The sequence below is a fragment of the Oncorhynchus tshawytscha genome, linkage group LG24, assembly GCF_018296145.1.
Source record: "Oncorhynchus tshawytscha isolate Ot180627B linkage group LG24, Otsh_v2.0, whole genome shotgun sequence".
NCBI lineage: Eukaryota > Metazoa > Chordata > Actinopteri > Salmoniformes > Salmonidae > Oncorhynchus > Oncorhynchus tshawytscha.
Window position 1 is genome coordinate 11,933,157 of NC_056452.1, and position 22,399 is coordinate 11,955,555.

General features: G+C 45.5%; 1 protein-coding gene across 4 annotated transcripts in view; it reads right to left on the minus strand.

The window, feature by feature from the left end:
* Nucleotides 1–1,163: 1,163 nt before the first annotated feature.
* Nucleotides 1,164–22,399, minus strand: part of ntn2 (netrin 2) — a 59,916-nt gene continuing 38,680 nt past the window's right edge. For 3 of the 4 annotated variants that reach the window (XM_024386882.2, XM_024386883.2, XM_024386881.2), the window contains exons 3-7: nucleotides 19,818–20,006; nucleotides 10,888–11,037; nucleotides 6,256–6,312; nucleotides 2,142–2,219; nucleotides 1,164–1,877 (exon numbers count right to left, since the gene is read on the minus strand). In XM_024386882.2, coding sequence (XP_024242650.1) covers nucleotides 1,486–1,877; nucleotides 2,142–2,219; nucleotides 6,256–6,312; nucleotides 10,888–11,037; nucleotides 19,818–20,006 — 866 coding nt within the window. In that variant the 3' untranslated portion in view covers nucleotides 1,164–1,485. The remainder of the gene's footprint in view (nucleotides 1,878–2,141; nucleotides 2,220–6,255; nucleotides 6,313–10,887; nucleotides 11,038–19,817; nucleotides 20,007–22,399) is intronic. The other variant, XM_024386884.2, reaches the window with a different exon arrangement.

A 22,399-nucleotide genomic window follows, 5' to 3' on the forward strand; every position in this document is an offset into this window, starting at 1 on the left:
TTTGTCTGTTCTTCGTGAAATGGCACTCTTTATTTTGAGCTCTTCTTTCGGCAAGCGATCACTAGCCCGTCATTGGACACTTTGTCGAAAGTGGCAAACATTTAAAAGACAAGAGAAATAATAGAATTGAACCAACAAATGATATCGGTCACACAATGACACCCGCAGGACCTTCTATCAACAAACAGTGGAAGACATGACACAAAATATCCCCCCAAAAGTTTCCCTAGTATCAAGGGCATTGTTCTGTTCTGAAGCTGGCTACTTTCCATTCTGCTGGAGTCCAATATTCTTTTTCTTCACATGAGTCAGATAGTAATGCATGATTCCATTTCCTGCTCGTGGTGAGAAGGCTTGTGTGGGGGGGGTCTTCACTTAGGTAGTGAGACAGTGGGGTCTGTAGAAGTATAGGAATCTGAGAGCAGAAGTACATGAATATAGAATAAAAGAGAAACATTATTAGGGTTTAGTGTTTGCCAGTGTCCAAACAGTGCCACTGTCTGTCTATGACTGGAGCAGTAGAACCAGTGAGTGAGCGGTGGGGTCACTGTCAACAGCTGTATAGTCTAGACTAGAGTAGCAGATGCCTCAGTCTGAAGTTGTATATATATTGTAATGGCAGTGGTGGTAGAAGTGAGGTTTTGCATTGGAGAACGCCCCTGTGGGGACAGCCTTTGTTGTGGTTAGAAGGATCCTCTGAGGATGAGGATGCAGCCGTTGTGGGTTCTGGTCCAGAGATACTACTGCAGAGAGTTCATGTCTACAGATATCTTACCTACGGAATAGGAGTACAAATAAAATGGCCGCTCTAGGCCAGTAATCTCAGTTGCGTAGAGAAAGGTGGGGGTTTAGAGACAGTGAAACAGTGGGTGGAGGAGGCAGACGAACTGAGGTTGTGCAGTTTGTCTTCTCCCCTGCATGGGGCACTTTGCTACAACACTAAAAAATGTGTTTCTCTCTCTGATTATCTGAGCTCCATGGATACTCCTGGTAATAGAATGGGAAATGTGAGCTTTGATAGCTTCAAAACACTAAAACATGGTGTCAGGAGGGGGGGACTGAAGCAGTCTGAATGGGGAGGGGGAATGGGAGAGGGTAGGGGTGTGGGGGAGTGTGGACATTTTCGCTGTCGTTGTCGAGAAAGGGAATGGTATCCGCTCGTCTACACTTCGTACCCTTTTTAATGGTCCCTTTTTAAGGCAGACCAATAGAAAAAGACAGTCACAGTCCCATGATTAAAACAGAAAATAAAAAGGAAATAATTATACAATATACACAAAGTGGTCCTTAAACAGGCAGTATACATGCAGTCTCTGTAATGTGCAGTGTACCCCGTTTTTTTTTTTGGGGGGTTCAGGGTTTTTAGGGGTTAGGGGGTCGTGTTCTATCCTGCGAACTAGCCGCGAGCTAGGAAGGGGTCGTGGGGAGGTAGGAGTAGGGGTGGGGTCATGGGGGTTGGCTGAGGATGCGCTGCTCTCTCCCCCATCATGCTTTGCTGCACTTGCCCTTCTTCTCTTTGCGCTGGAACTTCCGGAGGCGCCGCGTCCAAACGTCTCTCCACTGGATGACCAGGCTGTTCTTATCGGCCAGGAGCCCTACGCGCTCTGCTCCTGCAGCAGCCCCAGCAGCCCCTGGTCCAGCCCCGGGCCCCCCGGCCCCAGGGCCCCCCGGCCCGGTCTCGCTGGTGCCCATCACCAGGAAGCGCTTGCTCATCTGGATTTTGGGACACTTGCAGGCCAGGTCCTTCATATGGATCCATAGCACGTTGTCGCCCCGTTTGAGTGGCTCGCCGCGGCTCTTGTAGACCGAGACCACGTTGACCGAGAACTTGGCCCAGTCGCCCACCGTCTCCATGTCCAGCACGTTGACTTGCACCGCTGATATGGCACACAGACAAACCAACCATTACAACTTATGCAGGTACAGTCCTAACACAACTGTAAACTAACTGAAAATACAATTCAGCAAAAAAAGCCAGTAACATATAGTATAATAACATATAATACCTTATAGCTACTAACAATCATGTTTCGGACTGATGGGCTGGCAATTTACTGTTATAATTCACTGTTCTAGTACGGGTACTACTTTTTTCATGCGTGATAAATAAATTGGATGCATTCAGTTGTTCAATCGCTCACCATAGTCTTTCTTGCAGTATTTCTTCATGTTGATCTTCAGATTCCCTTTCACTGGTTTGCAATAGGATTCACAATCTGCTGAAAAAAGAAAAACACATTTTAAACACCGGATACATTTTTAGTTGATGCACCACAATTACATGTGTGTGGGGTTTTCCCTTTTTCAAAACACCGGCTACCTGCACACTAGGCAGTCTTACATTTGGAGTCCAACTTGCTGGGAATTACACACTTGGGACAATTACACACATAACAGGACAGATCCACACTTAGGAGAATTACACACATAACCGCACACAGCAGCTACACATTTGAGATGATAAAGTGAACATGATGACATGGTTACATTCTAGGAATAATTACACACTTGAGATGTTTACACACTGTGTTACACACACACACACAAAGAGTTACATAAAAACGCATGTAGCACACGCACATAGCGCACACACGCACACACACACACACACACACACAAAATAGACACAAACATGCATGCACGCATACACACACGCATGCACGCACACACCTACATGCAAACACACAGGTATGCACACACACATATCTATACACACACACACAGCACGAGTGCCAGGACTCTGAGACAGGCGGCTGGATAGAGGAAATGTTAGGTTTGGTCGGATTTGCTGGAGTAATATACGACCTTATACAAATCACACGTAAGCCCCTGCAATAACCGCTGGGGGAGTCGTGGGTGGGTGGAATATTACAGAGGGGGAAAAGTGTTCCATTTGACATGTCTGCCTGCCTTTTGGGGGACTCTGAGAAAAGACAGAGTGCGGTGGAAGTGGTCATGGCTGGATGGCTGTGAGTAGCCCACAGCAGCCTCATGGCTGCGAGACTACGGCCAGAGAGAGACCACACAGCTGACTGCTGTACGTATGGAGGAGGATGAAGCTGCCCTGTGGTCGATGCGCTTTTCTCTGGGACTTGACTGGTGGGTATTGGGTCATAGGTGTGTGAACTAGAGCGGTTGAAAAAAACATTTGCAGTAAACGACCGACTGTACATACCGCAATACAGGTTTGGTTGAATTGATCCCTTACAGATCCATATAGGACATGAGAAAACACACATGAATGGACACAAAGTAGTGAATAATGTGGGCCAGCCAAACCACAACGTAACACCCAGTGGTGCTGTGGGACAACCCAATGTAAGCTTCTGTGGTGGAACCTCTCCCTAAGCTATGACAGGGCACTCACTATTAAAATGGCCAATTGGCTTTAATGTCACTGCAGTGGGAGTTGTGAGGATGGGACAAAGGATCAAACATGTTCATTAAACCACTTCTTTACTGTACTTGTTTTGGGTTTATAAAACCTTTTTGGGTTGGATACTTGAATATAGCGCTGGTTTAAAAGGTCACTGAGGGACAGAGTTGCTGACCAGTCTTGTTTTCTAGTTAACATGCCAGAGAGCCTGGTATCCGATTGAATTTTACTCTGGCTTTTGAAGGGGACACGCGCAAAGGTCCCGAAGACACCGGGTTTCGTTTGCCGCTAGCGTGAAATCACAAAGATGTGAGTCCTAGTATATGTGGTCTCCCTGGTCTCAGTCTCTCTAGTTTCCTTCAAAGTAAAATCATTCAGAAGTTGTGCAGGGAAGCGGACTCCTCCTCCAAAACAAACAAAATAAAAGTGATCGCTCACAGGAATATGGCCCCCCCAAAAAACAGTTTCAGGGTCGGTCGCATGCGAGGAGGGAGCCGTGTTGCGAGGAGAGAGGAGAGAGCCGGAGCAGGCGACGGCAGGAAGAGGAGAAAGAGAGAGAGGGGGCCGAGGAACCAGTAAAAATGTCAGGGAGGCTTGGCCCGTATATTAGAGTGATGGAGCTTTTATTAGCGACAAGCGGAGAGAGAGGCCAGAGCAGCTGCCTAGTTCCTTTACCTCTCACTCACAGCAGCTTTCAATAAACCTCAGTTAAACATACCTGGGTTAACGTGTGTGTTTGTGCATGTTTCTCTGTGGTGAGAGAGAGAGAGAGAGAGAGAGAGAGAGAGAGAAAGAGAGGATTTGGTGTACGTGCGTGGGTGTGTGAATGTGTGTGGGTTAGGGAGAGGGCGCAATGAATGAATTGATGAAGTAGGCCACACTGAATCAGTCATGGGGAGAGCTGAATAAATCTGTTGAATGTCCATCTACAGGAGTGAAGAGAGTGATATGCTAGAGCAGTTCAACCAGACAGTCAAGTAGAAAAGGACAGTTAATCCTGCTCCCTAGCTTTTACCCATAGGATCTTGGGCTCCAAAGTGTTTTTCTATTGTGTACATATACATGTGTTTGTGTGTGTGTGTATAAATGCATGTGTTTGTGTGTGAGTGTACGTGTGTGTATGTTTATATATTTGTACATTAGTATGTGCGTGTGTATATACAGTATTTGTGTGTATGTATATGTGTCTGTGTGTGTGTATGTGTGTGTTGCGTGTGTGTGTGTCTGCATGGTACCCTGGTACAGTGGCAAGCCGTGCAGCCCTTGGTATCAGTGGTGTGTGTTTTCCCATGAAGAGTCACTTACTGATGGGCATTCACCTGGAAAAGACCCCATGAATCGCCTATTGACCCAGAAGAGCCACGGCTGAAAACACACACAATCGACTCGGAGGCTCCGGTTACCCTTGTTCCCCCGTCCCTTTTCACAGTGCCGTGACAATGACAAATTGCGTCCACCGCCCCCCGCACGCACACACGCACACACATTTTCAGGTTTTGGGTACCTGAGTGCCCTAAGGAGGAGGAGAGGTTGGTTGGTATATGGGGTGTGGGTTAAAGGAGAGATGGAAGAGAAAATGATCCTGTATGTTGTACACTTGTGTGGGGATGAATTAACGATAAAGAACTGCTCTTATTTGTTTTTCACAGTGGAAAAGCCCTTTCCCAGGGATACAGAAACACACAAAGGAGTGTACTGTGTGTGAGGGTTACAAGCCCAAGCAGAGACTAAGTTGGTGTAAGCAATGTGGGGAAAATTCCACCTAGCCTATCAGAGGGCAAGGCGGAGCTGTTAGACTTATCAGTGGGCTAGGTTAGCCGTGGTCTGGCAGTTGATGGTAGTGTGAGCCGCTAGAAAAACTAATAAGGTGACACCACAACTTTCACATCCGAGCTAGACATATTGCAATTCCTTCAAGTTGAGACCCAGTCGGTCTTTGGCTAGCTATCAAAGGTCACCAGTCTAAATCCCTTCCTCCCACAAACTCTCCCTCTGCGGTAGGTACATGTTACTCCTTAGTACTGATACAGGATTTTTTTTTAATCCATCCGCCTAATGGTTAAGGTTAGGATTGGGGATAGGATCTGATCCTAGATCTTTAGATATATAGCAAATTCTACATCAAGCACTCCCGCTCAACTCATTTGCCCCCCTTTGGCTAGTTTGCATGCATCCCCTGCAGTGTGAGAAGTCCCAGGCCTTACAGAACATCTCTTCTGGCCTGGGCCTTCCAGAGAGGGCCGTGTCTCAGCCGAATCAACTGTGAAAGCTAAGGAGGGGGTCCTGACGTTGTGGGAGGTACGTCTGTGGTCGCCACGGCGTTGAGTTAAAGCCTGTGATGAATCACCGTTTCCAAATCAACACCGGGCCACAATTCCCCCGGGGAGGCGAAGGCGTTAAATAACGGGAGGGGAATAATTGACTGGAGAGAGCCTGGATGGAGTGAGGACTGCCAGGAGTCAGAGGCGGAAAACGTTCTCCCCCAAAACGACGGTCGCCAACAATCTTTTCACGCCTCGAAAGTTCCCCGTCGAAGTTTCCCCGGGATAGCAAACTGCAACTAATCACTTCTGTTGCAGCCTTTCCGTTGGCTTTGTGTTCGGCTGGAGTCGGACTTCAAGCACAGCGGAGCAAAGCTAACTCGCTAAAGGCTAGCAGGCAGACGTCGTGCCAAGAATGCAGGTTTTAAGACAATGGAAAATCTCACTTGGATCCAGAGCAGTCGTTTCTTCACGGAATATCAAAAGAGAGGCCCACCCCCTCCATGAATATTTATTAACCCAGTTTAGAAATGGAGGCCAGAAATATTAAAAAGGTTGTGTTTTTTAAAATGTTACACAGGTGTCAGGTGTGGGATGTAGGGTGGGGGAGTGACTAACCTGCCGGTTCCTCTGTGCTGCTGCTGACCATGGCTGTAGGGTTCACCACTGGGATCTCTGAAACACACACACACACAGTTTTAACTAGAGTTTTATGGAAACAATTTATACATTATATGTAGACATGGTGTAATTGCTGGCCATATGCCTACTCTTTGCATCTGTGGTCAAGCCAATAAAGTATGCCTGAATTAAATCACAGTTATTTGACGTAGGTAGAATGAGAGGAAGGGTGTAGGGTGGAAACATCAACCTAAAAACAGTGATAAAGATACTGATATTGGCACACACACACACACACACACACACACACACACACACACACACACACACACACACACACACACACACTGTAGAAGCATACTTTGTCTGAGCCAAACTCTCTTCCTCTGAAAACAGCACATCCATGGTGTAAGAGATCAATGCATTCAAACAGGGACATGGGATGAGCCACCTTCAGACAGATGCAAACTCCCTCAATACGCCTGGTTAGCTCAACCAGAACCCCTCGCCAGTTTCCACCAAAGCCAAAATAATTAAATTCTTAAAGAATTCCCCCCACAACGAAGGCCCCTTTTCAATACAAATGCTAATGCAAAGCGATGAAATTCGAATGCTAACAACAAATCCACTGCCTCAATGATAACAACAGGATGATTGGGACGCTGGCTTAGCATCGTTAGCGTGCACCCAGAGGGATTTGCCTTTCGACTGGGGAGTTAGAGGGAGGAGGACCGGGTTGGAGTCAAACAAACAGACAAGGAGCTTCCTGGAAAGAGCATTTTTGAGAGGCAAGTGACAGTTGGCTTGCTTCGAAATTATGGACACCCCTACCAAGAACAACAAATAGGGCATTGAGCTTTGGACTGCTTGGTAAAGGCCGAGAGGAAAGGAGAGCAGCTGGTGAAAGGCACGCCAAGCTGTGGGCCACTCCTCTGAAGGTGGAGGGTTGAGAGTGGATATTGAGATGATAAAGGGATATTCAGATGAGGGGCAGTGTTATCATACTAATTGGCTGTTAGCACGTCTGGTCTTTGTGTCGTACTGTGTTAGAGGGCAGAAGGGCTTGACCGGGGAGGAATGATAGTACCAATCAAATGGAGGGCGTTTTGGGAAGAGATGCTCTCTGGCTCACAGTGGAAACCTCAGATGGCATGCATATGCATACACACACGCGCTGACACACACACTGAGGCCAAAAACACTCTTTCTCCTCACTGGGTGTCTTTCAGAAAGTATCTGATTGGTTTTGTCGGCCGCGACCGCTATTGTTTTCTCCTTTTTGCCCTCCGCCATCTGCTCTGTAACACCAATGTGAGACCAACAACATGGCACCATGTGGCACGACGTGGCATAGCGGGGTAGGGTACGGCATGGCTTGGCGTGGTACACCATAGTTTGGTGTGGTTGGTTCAGGGTTACACAAGCCTGGTGTGTGTGTGAGAGAGTTGTGCCAAACCACATGGCACAGCACGATGGCAAGCTGCCCTCTATTCCTCCTGCCCGCAGGCGGTGGACCAGTAATCTAATTCATACACACACACACACTCACAGAGCACGCACACACACATACACACTGTACTGGCATGTGACGGTGCTAAAGCCTGAACGGTAATCAGGTACTGGGGTCTCAGGGTGGCACTAATCTACCCCAGACCAGACCACCATGACCTGCCTTCATCTGCGGGACTGGTGCCAGCTAGGAACTTCTGTCCCTACCTTTGTTTTACCAGGGCAGGTTACCTGAGAACATATTCTCTTTTACAACCTGCCCAAATAGTGAGCAAATGTTGCTGGGGTTACTGTCTAATTCTTTTTTTAAATTTTTAACAATGGCGGCTGAAGGCATTGAAAACTCAGACTTTCTAATCGAACACAGGCAATGGTGGATTTATGGATGGGCTAGCTTACCTCATGCTAACCGAGTGCTGCAATGTGTACCTGAGTTATCTATCATAATTAGCTTTTAAACTCATGTAAACCCACTGGGATAGCTAGCTTGTGACATCCCAGGGAACATGACTCTCCACCATGTTGTTACCTGGCTATAGAAATGAGACCGGGAATGAAGCAGCTGTACCTGCCATGTTACATGTGTGGTTGTAAACCCCTCGTTGGAGCTGGTACATGGTTCATGGTTTCTCTCGTATGCAGTGGTTCCCAAACTGTGGGGGCTAGGAGTCGGCAGCGGGGGAACTCAGTCCGGCATTCAACTTACTCTTGAAAGGTGTAATAGTAGAATGCACAAGGTGTAATTTTGAAATTGGGTAATGCATCATCAGTTTTTCTCTTGTCAAACCAGTCATTGCATACCTTAGAGAGCTATAATGTGTCAGAAATGTCCAGATCAACTAGCCCATGTCAGCTAGGTTTTTTAGACCATACATTCTGTTTGAGTCAGTCAAATGTCACATGAATGTACATTAGACATGGCAAAATGTATAGAATTGCACAGAAAGGAGCTTTAAAACTGTAAAATGTTCTCTACACCCCATGACTAAATGTGTAGAATTGCAAGAAATAAGCTCTAAAACTGCTAAATTGTATCTCCGCCAACAAGAGGGGTGTGAACAGTTTCTGTTATGAACAGTGCGTGTTATGAACAGTGTGTGTTATGAACAGTGCGTGTTATGAACAGTGCGTGTTATGAACAGTGTGTGTTATGAACAGTGCGTGTTATGAACAGTGCGTGTTATGAACAGTGCGTGTTATGAACAGTGTGTGTTATGAACAGTGTGTGTTATGAACAGTGTGTGTTATGAACAGTGTGTGTTATGAACAGTGTGTGTTATGAACAGTGTGTGTTATGAACAGTGTGTGTTATGAACAGTTTCTGTTATGAACAGTGCGTGTTATGAACAGTGTGTGTTATGAACAGTGTGTGTTATGAACAGTGTGTGTTATGAACAGTGTGTGTTATGAACAGTGTGTGTTATGAACAGTGTGTGTTATGAACAGTTTCTGTTATGAACAGTGCGTGTTATGAACAGTTTCTGTTATGAACAGTGCGTGTTATGAACAGTGCGTGTTATGAACAGTGTGTGTTATGAACAGTGTGTGTTATGAACAGTGTGTGTTATGAACAGTGTGTGTTATGAACAGTGTGTGTTATGAACAGTGTGTGTTATGAACAGTGTGTGTTATGAACAGTGCTTGTGTCCATAGAAATAGAAATAGGCTCAGGATGTTCCCCGATGCTGGTAGACCTGAGTCTGGGAACCGCTGCAGTATGGTACGTTTTCCCCAGTATATAACATGGTAATGGTATTCCAGTATGTAACATGGTAATGGTATTCCATTATGTTACATGGTAATGGTAATCCATTATGTAACATGGTAATGGTATTCCAGTATGTAACATGGTAATGGTATTCCAATATGTTACATGATAATGGTATTCCATTATGTAACATGGTAATGGTATCCAGTATGTTACATGGTAATGGTATTCCATTATGTAACATGGTAATGGTATTCCAGTATGTAACATGGTAATGGTATTCCAGTATGTTACATGGTAATGGTATTCCAGTATGTAACATGGTAATGGTATTCCAGTATGTAACATGGTAATGGTATTCCAGTATGTAACATGGTAATGGTATTCCAGTATGTAACATGGTAATGGTATTCCAGTATGTAACATGGTAATGGTATTCCAGTATGTAACATGGTAATGGTATCCAGTATGTTACATGGTAATGGTATTCCAGTATGTAACATGGTAATGGTATCCAGTATGTTACATGGTAATGGTATTCCAGTATGTTACATGGTAATGGTATCCAGTATATTACATGGTAATGGTATTCCAGTATGTAACATGGTAATGGTATTCCAGTATGTTACATGGTAATGGTATCCAGTATGTAACATGGTAATGGTATTCCAGTATGTTACATGGTAATGGTATTCCATTATGTAACATGGTAATGGTATTCCAGTATGTTACATGGTAATGGTATTCCAGTATGTTACATGGTAATGGTATCCAGTATGTTACATGGTAATGGTATCCAGTATGTTACATGGGTATGTTATGGTTGCCCTGTGTGGTTGGTTTAGTGTAAAGCCTTTAGTTGATGTGGTGGCAGAGACTGGTGTGGGCATTCTGGTAAAACCCTGATGGAAACCAACCCCTTGAATGAAACCAACCCCTTGTCCTTGGAGTGGGAATGACAACACAGATACAAACAGAGCCCGGAGTTGAGGTGGACAGGGAGGTTGAGTGTGTGTGTGTGTGTGCCACCACTGGGGCCTTCAGCACAAAGGAGGCCTTGCCTTGGTCACGCTCTGGTGCACCCACAGACGTCAGCGCTGGTGGATAGATTACTGGCCAGGACCACAGCAACACACAGTGTGTGTGTGTTTGTGTGTGTGTGTGCGTGTGCATGCGCGTGCGTGTGTATGTATGTGCATATGTATGTGTGTGTGCAGGCTCGATTCCCACAGGCTCGATGTGGCTACTGATAGCAAAAACAGTACACTGCCTTCCCCTGGTGACAAGTAAATATGTGCTTCTGTTAAATGCATGTCAATGTGTGAGTGTGTGTGTGTGTGTGTGTGTGATATTCTCACTGATGCAAGGGTCGGTTGAGCGGCCCTGTGTATGTGTATCTGTGATCTACTTACTGATGCAGGGGGCCACAGGTGAGCGGCTCTGTTGGTAGCCCTTTGCACAGCGGTTGCATGTGATGCCCGTCACGCCGTCTTTACAGGGGCACTGGCCTGTCGTCTGGTTACACGTCTTACCTGCCGCACCCACCGGGTGGCAGTCACAGGCTGGAGAGAGGGAGGGAGGAAGAGGGGGAGGAGGTGAGAGAGGGAGAGGGACAGAGAGAGACAGAGAGCGAAACAGAGAGTGAGAGAGAGGGCGAGGGACAGAGAGAGAGAAACAGAGAAAGACAGACAAAGACAGAGAGAGAGACAGAGAGAGAGACAGAGAGAGCGAGAGTGAGAGCGAGGGACAGACAGACAGACAGACAGAGAGAGAGAGTGCGAGAGAGAGTATGCGGGAGACAGAGAAAGAGAGAGAGAGTTCCAGAGAAAGATAGAGAGAGAGAGAGAGGGGAGATGGTTAGATGTGGCCAATTGAGAAACATTTAAGTCGCCTACGGTTCGTCACACATATTCAATGTCACTTTCAAGGTTTATTTGTGACTCGACACAAATCAGATGGCATTTTGAACCCTCTTATGAATAGGCTCTGTAGCACAACACATCCTAGTTAATCATCAACTGCCATTGAAGTATCCAACTGTATTCCAGATGCAACAGGACTGAGTGTTCCTTTAGTCTATTTACTCTATCATTCACACTCCAGGTCTGGGATTCCTTCTGCTCAATTGGGCTACCCTGCTACTGTCGCCTCCAGGTTTACGGACCTGACACTGCCTGGCAAAGATGTGTGTGTGCATATGTGTGTGTGTGTGTGTTGATAGGGAAGAAAAGCCTCCATTTGTCCGGTCTCTTAGGTGCTACGCTGGTGCCTGTTTGTGTGTGACACCCACTCTGCCCTTTCATCACTTCCCAAAAATCTGCCTGGCGCCCGCTGCGTACCAGCGACAACACGCCACCCAGAGAGAGTCCCCGTCCCCCCGGCCTTTTATGTGCTGTTATGGTATGCGCCGTCCGTCCGAACGCACCTTGAGCAATACGGGTCTTCTTCTGTTTAAAGAGCTGCTGGGATACAAGACCCGGCCTGTTGGTCAGCTCCTCTCTTACAAGAGCTCTTTACAAGGTGACAGAGAGTAGAGGAGAGGAGAGGAGGAGGGAGAGGAGAGGAGAGGAGAGGAGAGGAGAGGAGAGGAGAGGGAGAGGAGAGGAGAGGAGGAGAGGAGAGGAGAGGAGAGGAGAGGAGAGGAGAGGAGAGGAGAGGAGAGGAGAGGAGAGGAGAGGAGGAAGAGAGAAAGACATGCAGAGGGGAAGAACGGTGAAAGGGAGAGAGAGAGAGGGCTAACATGTTCCAAACTTTGCCTCTGGTGTGCTCATCAGCATAAACAAGGCTAAATCTCCCTCACCTCACCTTGGTTCAACCCGGCTCAACAAGGAAAACAGACATGTCTTCCTTGGGAAGCCGCACACAGACACACACACAAACGTAGAAGATAAACCTCTCCATCCGCAAGCTATCAAGTATCACTATTACACGTTACACTGATCAATCTGAGACTATCTTGACACATAAAAACACATAACTTTAATATCCCCATAACATTTTACTTTAAAGGGTGCGATTGAACACTTTGACTTGGCTTGGAACTGCAGCTCCTCTGTCCAGGCAATACAAAAGTAATGCTTTTGGAAAAATTCACAACAAAAAAAACTCTGCCCCCTCGATTCAATGCTAATATTTTGCATTTTATCTTGTCGATCTATTCTGGCATAAATAATTGCTTTTGGCCAAAAACAACTGGCCCCCAAAAAAACTGCCGACGGGGGAAGACGGCTCTTTCCCTCTACTTTGGGCTTAATTAGGTAGAAAACAAGCTCGCCAAGTTGCAAAATTGCAAAAGCAAACTGCATTACTTAAGTGTAATGTGATAGCTGGTAATTGTCCTCCTGCTTTTATAAAAACAACAAGAAAGGGCGAAACGAGCCTTTGGGGAAAACCCAGTAACCCAACAGTCTCTGATAGGGCTTGCCAAGGAATGGCAGCTGCTAACATGAGGAGTTTTCTTCAGGGCCTTGCTGTGTTGTTCCCTCAGTGTGTGTGAACATGTTTATTTGTGCTGATCATTTTGCCATCACAACTGAGGAGTAAGGACTCTACCACCTGTTGATTTGGGAGGGGTGTGGTGAGGTGGAGGGAGTCTGGACCATGAGAATTAGGAGTGGGGGGGGTTGGGGAGGAGGGTTAGTGCTTTGATCTTCAGATGCACATGTGGCTGTTCCGTCTGGGTGTCCGGCTGGGGTGTCAAAGTGTGTACGCCTGTTTGAAGCTTGCGCTCGCTTCGTAAATCTGGTGGCTCGCGTTGCATGTAAAATCTCCACCACCTGACCCAGCTTCAAACTCACAGAAGGCTTTGATTGGCCGTTGGTTGGCAGTGTTGGTAATATATTAGTAATATACGTTTGTATTGAGTGGGTTGGCGCACAGGGAGGTTGAAAGTCAAATGTGTGTCCGGTCTTCCGGTACGACTTAGTTCCTGTTTTGCTCCATGTCTACCATGTGACTTCTCTCCTGCCAAAATGTCCTTCTCTCCTGCTCTTGTTCCTGTGCCCAGGTGCAGCACGGACGGGGCCGCGGCTCCATTTGGAATTTCTGGCATTCCTGGGATTGGCGCCCCTTTATACGGTACGTGTTAATAAAACACAGCTGATGAGTCCAGAGACATAGGTTGTAGAACAACACAAACGTCTCTGATTTCATAACACAGCACTACTCTATGCACAATAGCGATATAGAAAGCAATGCACCTACACTCCAAACAGAGAGACTAGAATAATCTGGTAGTTTATAAAAAGAAAAAATGCAAATCATGTACAAACTGGTTTGCTGTACTAAATGGTGGGGACAGAAGTGTAAACTTCCCGTCATTTGATCTGTCTGGTAAAGTCTGTGCCAGTCTGGATGATACCTGCATGCCTAGACTTGTGGGACGGCAACAGACAATCATTTCTGAACCAATCCATTGTTTCGCTGATTGTCTAATAACAAAGGCAACTGGTACCAAACGTTGTGTTACTAACACAGAAAAAAATGAAGGAGATGTTAGAATATGGCCATCTTATATTGGTACAATCAAAACATATTTATCTGCATGTTTATGAGTTGAACATAATACCTCATTAAAAGTCAAATATGTTGTTGTAATGCAAATACATGTTCATTCAATCCATGTAACTGCTTTAAAATGGGATTAAAGTACTCTGTAAATCTACTGTTATTTATTGTGTTCAAAGTCTGTTAAACTCAGAATAACAACAGATGAGTGCCAGGATGGTGTTCGGGGAGGGGCACCCCCGTCCCCTCCCCCAGCCACTCTCCTCCATCCTCACACCGTCTTTCTGAAGTTTTACGCACAGGGGCTTGGGCCAGTTAAAAAGCTGTAAAAATGTCCTCAGATGTTGATGACTATTTAAGCCTGTGTGACTGAAGGTGTGACAGACAGACATCGCCTTGGGACTTGTAGTCTTTGGACAGCAGGCGTTTGCTCACTCTTGAACTCTGAATAGATCAATGGCGCTCAGTGTGTGTGTGTGTGTGTGTGTGTGTGTGTGTGTGTGTGTGTGTGTGTGTGTGCGCGTGCGCATGGGTGCAAACAGTATGTGTGTGTGTGTATGTGTGTTTTAACAAACCATGTGAGTGCGTGTGAGTAACTGAGTAAACGGTACTTTCAAAAGGGGTCCAAGTATTTCACCTTTTCTAATTGGGCGGTTTGCTCTGTAGACATCTGGTCAATACTGGCATGAGCGTTTCGGTTTTGGAATGATTTATCTTGGATTTCCTAATTCCCTTGTTTCTACGAAGTTACTCTATAAGAAATGATTTGCATATGGTCCACTTCAGAAGCTACTTGGAGGACAAATCTTGATATTTTCAGTATAAAGTATATATGAGGCTTTTTGTTGGCAAGGACTGCTGACATATTCTACGGCCTAAATTTAAATTCCTTTCTTTGACATTAATTATAGTCGATATAGATGCCAAGACTAGGACATGTTTGGAGACACATAAAGCTCTGACATTGAAGACCTCGTAGACACTGGTTACACCCGAGCTGGTTATGGCATGCATGTTTCTTTAATTTGCCGGCTGTTTTTATGCACGTAGCAGCGTAAATCCGTGGATGGAGAGTGGCAGCGGCCGCTGCCCAGGCCTGCAGGAGCTTGGGACACCCCACAGAGAGGCACTCTGGGCTGGGGCAGAAGGCCGAGGGCACTTGGGGTGGAGGGGGGTTGGGACCTGTGTGTGTTTGTGTGTGTGTGTGTGTTACCTAAGCACAAGGGTGTAACTGAGAACAGATGGGAGTGACGCTGCCACTTGACCCATCCATCAGAGTCTGGCCTGTCCATTAAACTGGCAATCCTTATAGACTGTGTGTTGGACACGCACACATGCACGCGTACACACACCCACACACACTGGAGCACACACACAGCAGGTCCGACATGGACACTCGTCCACAGAGGAGGTATGATTGGAAGCAGACATTCCACCCCCCCTGCCAACCCTCCAGACCTAACCGCCCATTCCTTAGTCCCATTCAAAAAACACCTGTATTTTATTGCCGTTACTCCATTTCAGACGTGACACCGACCATTTTTGACCCTTGACCCTTCTCCTGGCCCTGTCACAAGAGGAAAAATATATAAAACACTGCGGCAGAAAAAAAAGTTAGAACGAATTGGAGGATTAGAGAGAAGAAGAGAAGAGATGAGAAGAGAGCATTCTCCTCGGACAAAGAGGGAGAGAAAGTGAGAGAGGAGGAGAGAAAGGGAAAGAGACAGGTTCTAAAAGGGACTAGGATTGCTCTGATCAATCATGGTGCCAGCCGCCCAGGTTGAGGGCCGTTTCCACGGGAACGTTCATTTCCGTCACATCTTGCTATCCGAGAGGAAGGCGATAAAGTTTTTACCGCCGCGCGGGTCTGACCCCGAACTGCTCCGCTTTGATAAAAACAGATTGCACAGCCTCCAGGGCCCAAGCAGTGCCGCACGCACAGGCACGGGTTGAGTGTGAGTGTATGTGTGTATGATGGGTCTTGCAATAGCACCGGGGACATACATTTCCATACAGCTGCTGCCAATATCAACACATCTGTGGGAGTCTTATCTATACGTGTGTTTAGGGCAAAAGACTTCTGCTGAAGTCAATTACTGTGTCACATTGCATGTTGTACCATGGTCAATTGCTCTGTGAGTGGAATAATAGAATGGGTACTGTTTAACTGTAGTACAGTGTGATAAAAAATGATTTAACATGGACAATAGTAATGTGCTGTCCCGTACTTGACTCCTTTTGGTTTAAAAGCTGCTTGGGTTAGCCCCGGAGTGGAAAACTGACCAGGGGTCAAATACGGGAGATTCTCACCATGAAATCTCCAACAAAAGCCCTTCACAGCTATGAGTGTTGGCAGTTCTCATCATCCATGTTGTTTTGAGCTCTCTATAAGCGATCCCTTAACATCTCACACTAACCTACAGAACTGAGAAAGAATGCAGTCTCCCTCTGCTATTGATTTGCATATTTCCCCGTGCAACAAGCGCAGGAAAATTGGGTTGTTCTCCAATAAGAAAAAGCTCTTGGCGTAAGCCAGAAAAATATACACTGCAAATTCAAAACATTCCACAATTCAAACACCACTTTTTCCACAAGAAATAACTCATATACTAATTTAATGTGGCTTGTGGTCCAGAGGAATATTTTTTCTGTGGATTTTTGCAAGAACAGCTTCTGTGACAAATGATTTACTTACAGAGGCATGGTATCAGTTTGGAAGTGAGGATGCCAGCCTAATTCTTAGAACAGTGTTACCATTTCAGTCAATGCTATAGGGTTATACAGTGGGGAGAACAAGTATTTGATACACTGCCGATTTTGCAGTTTTTCCTACTTACAAAGCATGTAGAGGTCTGTAATTTGTATCATAGGTACACTTCAACTGTGAGAGACGGAATCTAAAACAAAAATCCAGAAAATCACATTATATGATTTTTAAGTAATTAATTTGCATGTTAACGCATGACATATGTAAGTATTTGATCACCTACCAACCAGTAAGAATTCCGGCTCTCACAGACCTGTTAGTTTTTCTTTAAGAAGCCCTCCTGTTCTCCACTCATTACCTGTATTAACTGCACCTGTTTGAACTCATTACCTGTACAAAAAACACCTGTCCACACACTCAATCAAACAGACTCCAACCTCTCCACAATGGCCAAGACCAGACAGCCGTGTAAGGACATCAGGGATAAAATTGTAGACCTGCACACGGTTGGGATGGGCTACAGGACAAATAGGCAAGCAGCTTGGTGAGAAAGCAACAACTGTTGGTGCAATTATTAGAAAATGGATGAAGTTCAAGATGACGGTCAATCACCCTCGGTCTGGGGCTCCATGCAAGATCTTACCTCGTGGGGCATCAATAATCATGAGGAAGGTGAGGGATCAGCCCAGAACTACATGGCAGGACCTGGTCAATGACCTAAAGAGAGCTGGGACCACAGTCTCAAAGAAAACCATTAGTAACACACTACGCCGTCATGGATTAAAATCCTGCAGTGCACGCAAGGTCCCCCTGCTTAAGCCAGGGCATGTCCAGGCTCGTCTGAAGTTTGCCAATGACCATCTGGATGATCCAGAGGAGGAATGGGAGAAGGTCATGTGGTCTGATGAGACAAAAATAGAGCTTTTTGGTCTAAACTCCACTCGCCGTGTTTGGAGGAAGAAGAAGGATGAGTACAACCCCAAGAACACCAACCCAACCGTGAAGCATGGAGGTGGAAACATCATTCTTTGGGGATGTTTTTCTGCAAAGGGGACAGGATGACTGCACCGTATTGAGGGGAGGATGGATGGGGCCATGTATCGCAAGATCTTGACCAACAACCTCCTTCCCTCAGTAAAGAGCATTGAAGATGGGTCGTGGCTGGGTTTTCCAGCATGACAACGACCTGAAACACACAGCCAGGGCAACTAAGGAGTGGCTCCGTAAGAAGCATCTCAAGGTCCTGGAGTGTCCTAGCCAGTCTCCAGATCTGAACCCAATAGAAAATCTTTGGAGGGAGCTGAAAGTCCGTATTGCCCAGCGACAGCCCCGAAACCTGAAGGATCTGGAGAAGGTCTGTATGGAGGAGTGGGCCAAAATCCCTGCTGCAGTGTGTGCAAACATGGTCAAGAACTACAGGAAACGTATGATCTCTGAAATTGCAAACAAAGGTTTCTGTACCAAATATTAAGTTCTGCTTTTCTGATGTATCAAATACTTATGTCATGCAATAAAAGGCAAATTAATTACTTAAAAATCATACAATGTGATTTTCTGGATTTTTGTTTTAGATTCCGTCTCTCACAGTTGAAGTGTACCTATGATACAAATTACAGACCTCTACATGCTTTGTAAGTAGGTAAATCTGCAAAATCGGCAGTGTATCAAATACTTGTATTTGCTGGAAATGCTGGAAAACCCAGCCACGACCCATCTTCAATGCTCTTTACTGAGGGAAGGAGGTTGTTGGTCAAATACTTGTATTTGATACACAAGTATTTAGTCAGCCACCAATTGTGCAAGTTCTCCCACTTAAAAAGATGAGAGAGGCCTGTAATGTTCATCATAGGTACACTTCAACTATGACAGACAAAATGAAAAAAAAAATCCAGAAAATCACATTGTAGGATTTTTCACGAATATATTTGCAAATTATGGTGGAAAATAAGTATTTGGTCACCTACAAACAAGCAAGATTTCTGGCTCTCACAGACCTGTAACTTCTTCTTTAAGAGGCTCCTCTGTCCTCCACTTGTTACCTGTATTAATGGCACCTGTTTGAACTTGTTATCAGTATAAAAGACACTTGTCCACAACCTCAAACAGTCACACTCCAAACTCCACTATGGCAAAGACCAAAGAGCTGTCAATAGGACACCAGAAAGAAAATTGTAGACCTGCACCAGGCTGGGAAGACTGAATCTGCAATAGGTAAGCAGCTTGGTTTGAAGAAATCAACTGTGGGAGCAACTTAGGAAATGGAAGACATACAAGACCACTGATAATCTCCCTCGATCTGGGGCTCTACGCAAGATCTCACCCCGTGGGGTCAAAATAATCACAAGAACGGTGAGCAAAAATCCCAGAACCACACGGGGGACCTAATGAATGACCTGCAGAGAGCTGGGACCAAAGTAGCAAAGCCTATCATCAGCAAGGGCATTGAAGATGAAACGTGGCTGGGTCTTTCAGCATGACACTGATCCCAAACACAGCGCCCGGGCAACGAAGGAGTGGCTTCGTACGAAGCATTTCAAGGTCCTGGAGTGGCCTAGCCAGTCTCCAGATCTCAACCCCATAGAAAATCTTTGGAGGGAGTTGAAAGTCCGTGTTGCCCAGCAACAGCCCCAAAACATCACTGCTCTAGAGGAGATCTGCATGGAGGAATGGGCCAAAATACCAGCAACAGTGTGTGAAAACCTTGTGAAGACTTACAGAAAATGTTTGACCTCTCATTGCCAACAAAGGGTCTATAACAAAGTATTGAGATAAACTTTTGTTATTGACCAAATACTTATTTTCCACCATAATTTGCAAATAAATTCATTAAAAATCCTACAATATGATTCTCTGGATTTTTCCCCCTCATTTTGTCTGTCATAGTTGAGTGTACCTATGATGAAAATTACAGGCCTCTCTCATCTTTTTAAGTGGGAGAACTTGCACAATTGGTGGCTGACTAAATACTTTTTTGCCCCCACTGTATTGCACTTATTGAAAATAAATAGCCATTTTTAATACTTAAAAAAAAAAATGAATCTACTGAATCGACTGAATTGAAAAGGACTATTGACACCACAAACACTATTGTGAAATATACGCCTATAGTATAAAACCTATTCTCCATACCTTTGCAGGCACGGCGGTGTGTGATGGGCCTGGCCATATCCCGGTAGAAGCCCTCCTTGCAGTAGTGGCAGTGGCGTCCGGCCGTGTTGTGGCGACAGTTCATGCACACGCCTCCGCTCTTCCTCCCCGACAACTTGTACAGCTCCATGTTGAAGCGGCAGCGCCGGGCGTGTAGGTTGCAGTTGCACGCTACGAGAGGGAGGGATCAGGGGAGGGGAAAAGAGAGGGGGGGAAAGAAAGAAAGGTTAGACGTCTTGAGAGTTCAGTGAGAATAGGTGCACTTCTTCATAATCAAAACACGTCCGAGGCACTTTGAAACAGGAAAAGTTGAAAAACCTTTGTTAAATTGGCATCGCCACAGTTAGAAAACAAGGCACAACACTATAGGTATATTGTGGGTATACTTTATACATCAAAATAATTTCCAAAGCACATTTTGAAAACACTCATTCAGATATATGAGCAATAGATGAAGCATTTACTGTAAGTCCTACAGTGTACTTTACCAGTATACAGTGTAGGATGTAGCTTAGCGTCAATACCATTATGATTCAATCAGAGTAGAGGGTGTGTGCTTCGTGGCTGTTACAGAAGTCATCAATCATGAGGCATATATTTTCAGAGCTCATTTTCCTCCATCCATAATTAATGACTGGACCCGTTCTTGGCTCGCTAGTTATTAACAGACCATTTTAATATCATGAATCCCTGATGAGCAGAACTAACCTCTCCCATCTAGTCTAAGACCTCTGTAGTCCGATAGAGGAGTAGGAAAGGCCCATGTACTGTAAAGTCTCAAGCCATGTGTCTTATAGCACCACAAGGATTGATCACTGTGGAAACTGTCTGTATGCCAGTCAATCACAATATATATTTACATTTAGTCACATGTATTTCATGTATCGGGCGGCAGGTAGCCTAGTGGTTAGAGAGGCGAACCCGCAACCGGAGGGTTGCCAGTTCAAATCCCGGGTACGACTAGAACATCTGGTGGGAATTGAGCTGGCAACCAGAGGGTTGCTGGTATCAAATCCTAGATGCCGTTGCCTGCTGTGCCCTCGGGCAAGGCACTTAACCCCCCACAAAAACAGCGCCACGGGCGCCCAGTGTGGCAACCCCCCACACCTCTCCAGAACCTGTGTATGTATGTGTGTCTTTCAGAGGGGTTAAAATCAAATCAAATTGTATTTGTCACGTGCCCTGAATACAACAAGTGTATGTAGACCTTATAGTGAAATGCTTACGTACAGGCTCTAACCAACAGTGCAATTTCTAAGTAAAAAAATAATATAATAATAAATAAAGTTATTAGGTGAACAATAGGCAAGTAAAGAAATAAAAACAACAGTAAAAAGACAATGAAAAATAACAGTAGTGAGGATATATGCAGTAGCGAGGCTATAACAGTAGCGAGGCTACATACAGGCACCGGTTAGTCGGGCTGATTGAGGTAGTATGTAGATATGGTTAAAGTGACTATGTATATATGATAAACAGAGAGTAGCAGTAGGGTAAAAGAGAGGTTGGCGGGTGGTGGGTGGCGGGACACGATGCAGATAGCCAGGTAGCCAATGTGCGGGGGCACCGGTTGATCGGGCTAATTGAGGTAGTATGTACATGAATGTATAGTTAAAGTGACTATGCATATATGATAAACAGAGAGTAGCAGCAGCGTAAAATAGTTTTTTTGGGGGGGGGCTAGCTAGTACTAAAGCCAACTTTATTTTTCATTACTTCAATTCACAAGATAGAATGAACCCGAATTAGGGCCATCAGGAATTGAAACTCTGCGATTCTTGAGCTTGGACGCTGCCATTGTACGTGACGCAACGAGAGTGCAACATGGGCAGTGAAGCAGCTTTCATTGATTTCAAAGGAAGCATTTCCTCAATGGCTGACAGCAATGCCGGACGCCCGATGGCTATAGCGTTGCAGGGCTATTAGGAAGAAACATTGAGAGGAACCAAGATGCTCTCTGCCAGTCATTTGGATATGAACACTCTTTGATCTCCAGCGCTGTGTTTGAAATGCCACCCTATTCCCTATATACAGTAGTGCACTACTTCAAGGGTGCAATTGTGTTCACAGGCCAGGTAGGGTGTGGGAGATCTGCCCCTGAGATGGGAGAGACCTGGTCCAAATCCTTAACCCCAGTCAGGTTCAATTCAAACCTGAACTCAGATTCCTCTAACACTTGGCCAAGTGTTCAAAGAACATTGCCAGAGCATTTGGTGCCAGTTCAAAGTGATCCACGGAAACGGTTTGCGAGAAGCAAACAACAACAAAGAACTTGGATCCCAAAAAGTATCAGCAGAGGACACTTCTCTGGGGGGGGACAAAATAAATGTAATCAGATGTAATCAGATGTGAGTGTATTGACTGCAGTGAGTCAAAACAGGGTTCTATATCAATGACTGTTTCGTAAGGCGTAGACCACAACAGTCTGCACTGAATAAAAGCATGGAGCCATGAAGTGTTGCCAGTCACAGTGTGTGAGAGAGAGAGACTGACTGTGACTGACTTCTCTAAGGTCAGTGTTGTAACAACATCCAGCACAGGGACTGCCACCGCGTCAAGCATTC